This window comes from Elaeis guineensis, chromosome 8 (assembly GCF_000442705.2).
Source record: "Elaeis guineensis isolate ETL-2024a chromosome 8, EG11, whole genome shotgun sequence".
Lineage (NCBI taxonomy): Eukaryota > Viridiplantae > Streptophyta > Magnoliopsida > Arecales > Arecaceae > Elaeis > Elaeis guineensis.
In genome coordinates, this window is record NC_026000.2 from 25,056,286 (window position 1) to 25,066,301 (window position 10,016).

At 39.3% G+C, this 10,016-nt stretch overlaps 1 protein-coding gene across 1 annotated transcript; it reads left to right on the forward strand.

Annotated features, from left to right (window-relative positions):
• Positions 1-2,494: 2,494 nt before the first annotated feature.
• Positions 2,495-9,360, forward strand: LOC105049848 (ankyrin repeat-containing protein At5g02620). Its single transcript, XM_010929619.4, has 4 exons — positions 2,495-2,847; positions 3,400-3,962; positions 6,641-7,050; positions 8,203-9,360. Exons 2-4 carry the CDS (start codon positions 3,509-3,511, stop codon positions 9,061-9,063), a joined length of 1,725 nt encoding a protein of 574 aa, XP_010927921.1. The 5' UTR covers positions 2,495-2,847; positions 3,400-3,508; the 3' UTR covers positions 9,064-9,360.
• The last annotated feature ends 656 nt before the right edge of the window (positions 9,361-10,016 follow it).

The following is a 10,016-nucleotide window of genomic DNA, read 5'->3' on the forward strand; positions in this document are numbered from 1 at the left end:
TCGCCCTTTGCCTAATTGTATTACAATTACTAGAAATATACCCATTATTGATGGGACAGCTACAAAGTCTGGCAAGCAAAGCTTGGACGCGTGCTGCAAGCATGGGCATCTTGCTATTTGTCCAATGCAAAGTCTTCCATGGTAGGCTGTGGATAAGTTAGCTGCACTATTCAACTGTCCTTTTCTATGTATCTCTATATTAACAACAAAGAGACAAGACTATATTGTAAGCAAGGCATTTATCTAATAAACAAGAAACTGCTCGGTAATTGGAGTGATTGATTAATTATTCCAAATCAAAATTTTATATGAAGCTCACATGTAGTTAGAATATTTAAAAAAGCCTATGTGCATAACTACCTACCTAACCTTAGCTTTATATGATTATATAATTCCATGGATTCTACAGGAGGAAGACATGTTAATGAATACAAGGCCACATAACCTAGATAAGGGGACATATATACTTGATGCATAGGCCAACTTAAAATTTAAACAAAATAAATAATGGAGGACATGTAAAGGACCTTAATGCAGGAGGTTCTTTCCCAATGTTAGGTTCCTATATTATTTCTCAACCAGCATAAACTAATTTTTTCACTTGATTAGATCTACACAGATAATGTGAACTGTTTTGGTAAGAAAGAACAAGTGGATAGAGCATCTGCATGATATTCCCATGTCCCACAATTATCAATTGTGGAGGCTTGTTGATAGATCTTAAAAGCTCAAGTCTAGTCTTTTGGGGGACCACTTCTCCATTCGTTGTCAATGATATGAAAAACAGCCTTCTAGAATATGAATGCATCTACATCATATTTGAATAAAGTTGCATAATGATTGCTATATATTTCAATGGATTATTATTTTTACAATTCTATGTCTTTTGTATAATTTTTTTTTTTTTTTTTTTTTATGTATTAGCAAGATTTGTTTTGTAAAGAACTCATACAAGTAACTTGATAGGATTAATTTGTGTTGCTTTGATATTTTTGATCCTGACTGCACATCTCATTAATTATCATATGATCTAATAGATCTAGAGCCTCGCTATATATAAACTGATATAAAAAAATGGCTCTTCAGATAAGACTCATCTATTAATTTTTATTATATGAATTATAGTGATCGATAAATTGTATAATGTAAATTCTTCTAGAACAGTGTTGTAGGTCATAGAAAAATCAACTACAAGCAAAATTTGAAAATCTTCTCCTACCACGACTCTACCATTATCATCACCCCTTGAACATGCTTATCTCTTGCTAATCTATTTTTGAGGTAATGTTGTTGTCAAAACAATCATGAAATATTGAAATAGTTATGTGGTGGCTCTAAATTTGTGCTATATCACTTGCTCATATGCTTATCTTCTTCGAATCTCTTTTTTGGGGCGGTCTTATCGTCGAAAGGAATATGGAATATCAAAATAGATATGCAGTGGTTTTAAATTTATTGCCCTACAGAATTAAAAATTTTTACATAAAAAATTATTTAATTATTAATTTTGCAAGAAAAATATAATTTTTTATTTTTGTATAAAATTGAATATATTTAGTTATTTCTCAACTATTTTGCTTTTAGCTCTACTTATAAAATATCTCAATGTATATCTATGAACTCCTTATATATGTATGGATATACACACACAACGGCTTATACATATTATTTCGATTGTTGCATGTACACTTTATATGTACAATTTAATTTTTACTTTGGAAAAATTGCTAAAGGAGCTCTAAGTGTTGATTGTCTGCACCAAAAGAAAAAATAAATAAATAAAAATAATATAATAATAATAATAATAACAATTAGGGAGACTTTTATACGAAATTCATTTGAAATTATAAAAGTAGGGTAGAGAGGGATCGGGTTGTATCTTCTGAGAAAGAATGGTTGATATTTACTCGTGACGTCGTCCATCGATCATGGTTCGCACAGCTCTCAAAGCACTGGGAACACTCCATTCATCGGGTTCGCAACTCAAAGCAACAATCATGAGATCCAACGGTCGATTTGCGAAGGAAAGTGAGCCGTTCTTTCCCCCGAAAGATACAACCGTATCCCCCAACGCAAACACCGACCTCCAATTCCCACCCCCCAGTTCTCACGTGAGTCCAAACGCGCCACCAGGGAGTCAAACGAGACCATCAAAGTCGAACAAAGTCCACTTACGATAGCTTGCCTAACGCTACGTGTCACGCCACAGCCCACCCCACTTCCCAATTACAAGACGCCACCTTCCTCCCTTGGAATCTTTGTCCACTGTGTTATAGGACTCTTCCGCCGCTCTCGCCATCTCCCACACTCCACCGCACACCCCCCCACACCCCCCCCACCATCTATTACCGTTTACCACCACGCTTTGATGGTAGGGAAAGCAAGAGCCGCCTTGTATTGTACTCATCCTACATGACAAAAGCGCAAACCACTCGCATAAAGGCACGAGGCAGGAAGCAGGAGGCAGCAGAGAGCAGCAGAGACGCAGAAGAGGATATTATTGGGTGAAAGGGATCGGTTTTCCTTATGTAAAACGAGGGTTATAGCTTGGAGCAAGTGGAGGACAGTCTCTTTTTTTTTTTTTTTTTGTTAACTGCTTTTTTAAACTGTATTCAGAGCTAAGGGACCACTAGACTACATGTGAAAGCACAAGTGTTTTTTTTTTTTTTTTTAAAGTCCTGGGATTCCCCTTTAGGAGTGGGAGACTTATCTCCCTTGGCTTTTTAAGGATATTTTTTTGGGTTAAGAGAGGAAGAGGGCTCTGGTTGCGTGGTGGAGATCAGAAAAAGGTGGTATCTTGAGCGCGGGATGGGTTGGACTTCCAGATTTCAGACACAGAGCATAAAGGTACCTCTTTTATCTCAAGAACTTTGATTTGGTTGACGGATGTTTTGGATTTTTGGTTTTTGTGTCTATGGTGTTTATGGGGCAATTTTGTGGATGAGAGGAAGAGGGCTTTTGCTTCCGGGGCTTTTCTTCAAAATCTTGTCTTTGTTGGTTCCTTCCTGTGTTTGGATTTCTGGAAATTGTGAGTTAAGCGTTGCTTTCAAAGAAGGAAGAAAGAAGGTCTTTTCAATGGATTTGAGATTGTAGGAAAGTGGGGGAAGAATTATTGGGAGGAGTTTCTGGGTTATATTGCTGGCTAAACTGTGGATTCTTGGCTCCAAATTAGGGTAACAGTGAGATGAATTAAGGATTTCGAGGGTTCACATATCTTTCCTTTTCTTGTTCTTCTTTGTATAGAAATGTCTATTTTTCAGTCCCAGGCAGCTGTTTCTGGGTTCCCATCCTTCACAAGTATATGGGATGTAGGAACTCTGAATCTGCCCAATCAGTGATAGCTTTAGGAAAGCATGTTTCACTGTTGAAATTGAGATTTTTTTTTTTTTCTGGCTACAGTTTCTGGTCTGAGATGCTTGACATGAGTAAAGCTATGGATTAGAAACTTATTGTATAGAAGAGGGAAAGGAAGGGAAGTCTTCTTATCAAGATCTCTTGAACTGTGGAGATGGAGAAACAGCAAAGCTTTCGCCTTGGAGCGTTAGATAAATTGCAGAGCTTTCGTCTAGGAGCTATGGAGAAGCAAAAGAGCTTTCGGATGGGGTCGATGGAGAAACAAAAGAGTTTCCGGTTGGGGTCCATGGATAAACAGCAGAGCTTCAAGGAGAGGAGGTACCGGGATAGCCCTGGGAAGCGAGGGGATACACCGTTGCATCTAGCTTCTAGAGCTGGCAATGTGGTGCATGTTCAGAGGATACTTTCTGATTGCGATGAGAGGCAATTAAAAGATTTGATTTCTAAGCAGAACCAGGATGGAGAGACGGCGTTGTATGTTGCTGCAGAGAAGGGGCATGTTGAGGTTGTTCATGAGATATTGATGGTTTCTGACTTTCAGTCAGCTAGTACAAAGGCCAATAACAGCTTTGATGCATTTCATATTGCTGCTAAGCAAGGCCATCTCGGTAAGCTATTGATCTCACAGATGAACTACATTTGCTCCTTTTCTGTATTTATTTTAATACATAATGTCAAAATAAATGACAATTTATGGCCAATACCGTAAAATATAGACAATTGCATTGTTATTAGTGCTACAACTTTAAAATGATCGAATTCACTGACTCCCTTTTTCTTCTTCGAAAAAAAGAATGATATTGGTTAAGGTGGCCTGAACTTTTATATTTGATCAATCAATCTACAGATTATTGTACATCATTTGATATTATATTTATTGTACCTTGACACCAAGCAATGACTTTGCTGCTTAATTTTGTGTGCTATCTTTTAGGTCAGTTTCTATAGATCCTTTCATGAATATATGGACATGATATTTTACAGTACTATGTGGATTTGATTAAGAATCCTCACTGAGTTAACCAGTAAGCTTTTTCTGCGGTAACACTTGTTTTCTTGTTAGTTTTGACTGAAATGTGTAGAGAGAGCGTTATTTAAATGCATTGCCTTGTCGGGATATAATATGCCAAGAGAGAGACATTAAAGATTCGCTTGTGAAAAAGGAGAAGATATAAAAGGTATTGGCACAAAATAGGAAGGAATGCGTGAACAAGAGGTGGGTAGTCTACATGATGAATGGATGTGCTGCTTGAGGATGAATAGGGGGCACTATGGCTATTTCTTCTATCAAAATGGCATCAGCATGTGGAAGAGGCAAAAACAACCATGAAGCATGCTGCAATTTTGTAAAAGTGATGGCAAGGCAATATTTGGAGCATGATCAAATAGTTCCAAGGGAAGCTACCTTGGTCATTGTTGTTAATCACTGTTGCATCTCAACAGAAGTGATGGGTCATCTGAAAAAACAGCTCTGGTTTGAAAGCAAAAAATTGGGTGAACCTCTAAAAATGTGATACCAGGAACATGTACATTTAGAAAGATTGGTTGTTGAAATATCTTGGCAACCTGATGACCATTTGAAGACATAGATTGATATGCTCATAGAAAGAGAACAACAGCTTTAGGTAATGAACTTGCTGAAATAACAAACATAACCTGCTCCTCCTCTTCCTCTGTAGGCTCTGCACTAGAGAAATACAGAAATATTCATTCTACCATTCCTATCACTGGCTACCAAAAGCAACTTAGCTAGGAAAGTCGAGCTAGCTGAACCCCATCCGAGCTCGGGTCAAATTTATATAAGGTCAGCTGGAGCTTGACTAGAACTCGAGTCAGGCTGAGAAAACCCAGGCCAGCTCAAGTTCAGGTTTCTGTTTGAAATTAGAATCAACTGACCTCACATTCACCACGGCTGTCGATCCACCCTCATTGACTCACTGAACTCAATATCACCATCAATGCTGTTGTTGTCCTCCTATGGGTTTCAGAAGTTGCGAAGGAAGTAGAGGATGGTGTAGGATGTAGAGGATGTTTACAAAATTGTTGAACACTTGACCGGGGTCAGGTCCGTGTCCATGGTGTCATGTCATCACAGCCAATGTCAGAATGGGGTAGTTGTCATCATGGATAGGGGGTTGGTGAGTGGAGACTCCTTGGTGGCCGGAGCTGGACCGAGTGGAGATGGAGGGAAGGGGTGATAGGTGTGGTGGGGCAGGGAAGTGGATGGGGTTTTTAGGGAGGGGGAAGAGGCGAAGATGCTGGCTGCAAGGGGGTTGGTGGCAGCCCCTTGTAGATCTCCGGGTTCTGTTGTTGGTCAATCAGGAAGGGGATGAGTTGGTGTTAGAGATCAAGCTTGTCGCTGGTAAGGCGGGTGTTTGGTGGGTGGCTAGTGGTGGCAGTGGCTGGTGGGGGGACATGGAGGAGAGGTGGTGGCAGGTTGGTAGCAACGAGAGCCAAAGAGTAGGTGCCATGGTGATTGGTGATAACTAAAAAAGGGCAAGAGGGTGGCACCCATATGGGAGAGGGAGGCTTTTTGGGCTTCTCTTTCTCTTATCACCCATCATATGTCCTAACTGTTGGATTTTGATTCAACAAGTGAATAAACAACTTAGTTACTTAGCCATTCGATTAGAAGCCAACAATTAGTTATTTATCATTTATTAAATGAACAAATATAATGTATTAATACCTTAAAATATAATAGATATTGTAACATATATTTGTTAATTTTGAGCTGGCTGACGAGCTGAAAATGAGAGCTGAGCCCACGTAAATCTCGGCTCTTTTAATAAGCAAGCTTGAAAATTCAGCTTGAGCTTGGCTTGCTTGCTAAATGGGCAAGTCGAGTTTGAGGTGAATTCTGGGCCGAACACAAGCCAGCTTACAAACAGATCTCTTGTCTGACACCTATAACTGGATCTATTTCTCGTTGTCTTCCACACATTATTTGAAGTATGCGACTGTAATTTAAAATAACTTGTCACTTAATAGATTTCCGCAACCCTGCCTTCATGGAGGCCCACACCTCATACCCTTTCCCGGCTCTGGGTAGAGAGGGCTTTGACACTCAATAGTTTTCCATTTCTCAAGAACCGTACATGGTTCCATCTGATTTGTTTGGAAAAGAAAATATTGATTCATACTTCCAAAATTTTTAAATGTTAATTTTTAGTTTTGAGGGCTGGCCGACCTTATGATTGTTTATAAATCTGTACTGTATTATGTTGGTTGTGCTCTTACATTATTTTGTAAAATTGATTCTCCTTTGTTTGCTTGAATTCTGCAGAAATTTTGAAAGAGTTGTTGCAGTCTTTTCCCGCACTCGCTATGACTACAAATTTAATGAATTCTACAGCCTTGGACACTGCTGCCACTCAAGGCCATCTTGATGTTGTCAATCTTCTGCTAGAAACAGATGCTAAGCTCACCAAGATTGCACGAAATAATGGAAAAACTGTTCTGCATTCAGCAGCAAGAATGGGCCACGTAGAAGTGGTAAAATCCCTATTAAATAAGGATCCCAGTGTTGGTTTGAGGACAGATAAGAAGGGGCAGACAGCATTTCACATGGCTGTGAAAGGCCAAAATGTTGAAATAGTACAAGAACTGCTGAAGCCTGAAATCTCAATAATTCATTTGGAGGATAACAAGGGGAACAGACCATTGCATATTGCAACTAGGAAGGCCAATCTTGGGGTAAGTGACAATGTTGCCACATTGATTTATCTCACACTTATTTTGCTTAGTGGTGTACTAGCTCTTTCGGCAATATATCTCTTGTTACTTTCCAGTGCTTCACTTTGTGAACCTATACAACTTTTATGATTGAAATGCATGATTATCATTCACCAATGGTAATATGTATATGTTCCTTTAATGTAATTTCCTGAAATATAAACAAGATGGTAGCTTGCGTGTGTTCACATAGTTGCAAGGTATTTTTTTTAAATACTAAAAGATTAGTCACTTTTCTGAGTTATTCTCTCTGTTGATGTTGTGAACTATTCAGCTAAGTAGTTTGTGACCTGAAGAGTTCGATGCAAACTTACTACAATTTATGTGCTAAGTGTTAAGTTTAATTTTGGTTGTTTTAGAGACACATTGCTGATTACATGAACAAGTTGTTTAGTTTCTGGATGAAAGTAGATTTGTAAAATTTAGTTGTATCTTGCCAAGCCTGAGTCTTATCAGCAAGTGAGCTACCATTGGCTCGCTTCATTTTGTCTCATTTCAGTCCTATATGGAATTATTCTTTTCTTATTTGTCTCTCTGCACTTCTAAGCACAAGTCCAAAAGGAAACCTTTCAAATCGACCAAATACCACCAAACCATGATCGTGGTGTTGCCAGAATGATGCTTACTAAGTTCATAGAAAATAAAGTAATCCTAAAGCTAGATAGAATAAGGTATTGTTCGTGGTTTGGTGGTACCTGATCTATTTGAGGCTGATCTTGGGTCTTCCACTTGCTTGTTCACATGTCAACCTTTTCACTCTGGACTGGTCAGGAAGGTTATCTAAATGAGGAGGGTTTTCAATCTCAAACTCCATAACTATTGTTTACTGTGGCATTTACTCCATAGTAATTCTGCTTCTGCTGTCGCCAATGAAGTGTAAAATCCTGGAAAGAAGCGTGACAGTCAATGAAGAATTTACAAAGTTGATCAGGAACAGATGATAGATGACTAATTATTCTTATTATTATGGAGCTTTTCCACATATTATTAGTTTTATGGTTCAGTTTCATCTGTAACTATTCTTCTTTAGGACTTAATTGATTGTTCCTAAGCTTTGCTTCATATTTCTCCTGTCTCTTGCTGATATCTAATAAAATCTCCTCATCATTGCAGATAGTGCAGGCCTTACTATCAGTTGAGGGGATTGATGTCAATGCAATCAATAGAGCTGGCGAGACCGCTCTTGGCATTGCAGAAAAATGCTGTAATGAACAGATTGCTGCAATTCTAAGAGAGTTTGGTGCTGTGGTTGCAAAGGAACAAGCAAATCCATCGAACCCTGCAAAGCAACTAAAGCAAACTGTCAGTGACATAAAACATGATGTTCAATCCCAACTCCGACAAACCCGTCAGACTGAAATGAGGGTTCAGAAGATCAAGAAAAGACTTCAGAAGCTGCACATGGGAGGTCTCAACAATGCCATCAATTCCAACACACTGGTTGCGGTGCTCATTGCCACCGTGGCCTTTGCAGCCATATTCACCGTGCCTGGCCAGTTTGTTGAGGATCCCACACCAGGATACAGCCTTGGACAAGCTTACGTGGCAAAGAAAGCAGCATTCATCATCTTTTTGGTCTTCGACTCATTGGCCCTCTTCATCTCTCTTGCGGTGGTTGTTGTTCAGACTTCATTAATAGTTGTCGAGCAGAAGGCCAAGACGATGATGGTGTTTGTGATGAACAAGCTTATGTGGCTAGCATGTCTCTTTATATCGGCTTCCTTCATCTCACTGACATATGTTGTGGTGGGTCATGATTGGTGGCTTGCCTGGTCTACCCTGGCAATCGGTGCCTCTATCATGCTGACCACCCTGGGGTTCATGTGCTACTTCATTGTTGTTCACCAGTTCGAAGAAAAAACCTTGAGGAACATAAGGAGGGCCTCTGGGAGTAGGTCACGCTCATGGTCTCTGTCTGTGGCATCAGACACGGAGATATTGAACAGTGAATATAAGAAGCTGTATGCAATTTAGAATGGATAAGTTCACATTATTATGGTGTCTGCACTTCAAGAGCTGTCAGATTCTCCATCAAGTTTCCTGCACCCTTGTATATATCTGATGCGCAGCCCTGGAAGATTCATCATAGGCATTTTACCATGGTGTTGGCTAGAATGGATTCAGGCCTTAATACATGACCTTTATGAGTTTGAAACTCACTGTTGCTTAGTGAAATAAAGGACATATCTTCCAAAGTTACTATGAATTGAAATTAATATTCAAGAAGGTTACTTGGTGTCATGGAAGAAATCCATTCCATATCACCCAGAATTGTTGGCTTTTGTGCTGCTTAGATGTAAGTGTAGCTCAAGCTAAAATTGCACCTGTCTTACTTTGAAAAGTTTTCCAGTTTTATAAGTGAGCAGCTGATATCACACTTCTAAGGATCTATGTTTATACATGAGCTAGAGCTCCAGCCGGTAACTGGTTTGATGGATCCTAAAGAGTTTTGAAATCTGATATCTGACATATCTTTGGTTGGATTGAGCCCGACAAGTACTAAGTGCTAGAGGAAAAAGCTTAATGCATTGACACTTGGCTTTTAGATTTTTTTTTTCCTTTTAGTTCCTTCCCCATATTTCTTCTGCTCCGAGGAATTTAACTTCTGAGGATGAGATATTGAAGTAAACCATAATTGTTATGTGTCAGAGCTGCATCTGAATTATTGGCGAGCTAGAAAGTTTGGTTACCCTTGAGTTCTTGGCAGTGTGGAGAGTGATATAAGCCAAGAACTAGGATGGTAACAGGGGTGCCTTGAATGCAATTTTGTCATTAATCCTGTTTCGATTCTGCTCGCGTAATAAGACCAAACTGGCTGGAGAGGCTTGTGTTTAGGGAGGTGTTGAGAAGAGCCAATAAAGGAGTTGAGGGCTCCTGAAGCCCAGGTCTCTTTAAACTAGTGTTCTTCCTCATGGGGCCTCATTACC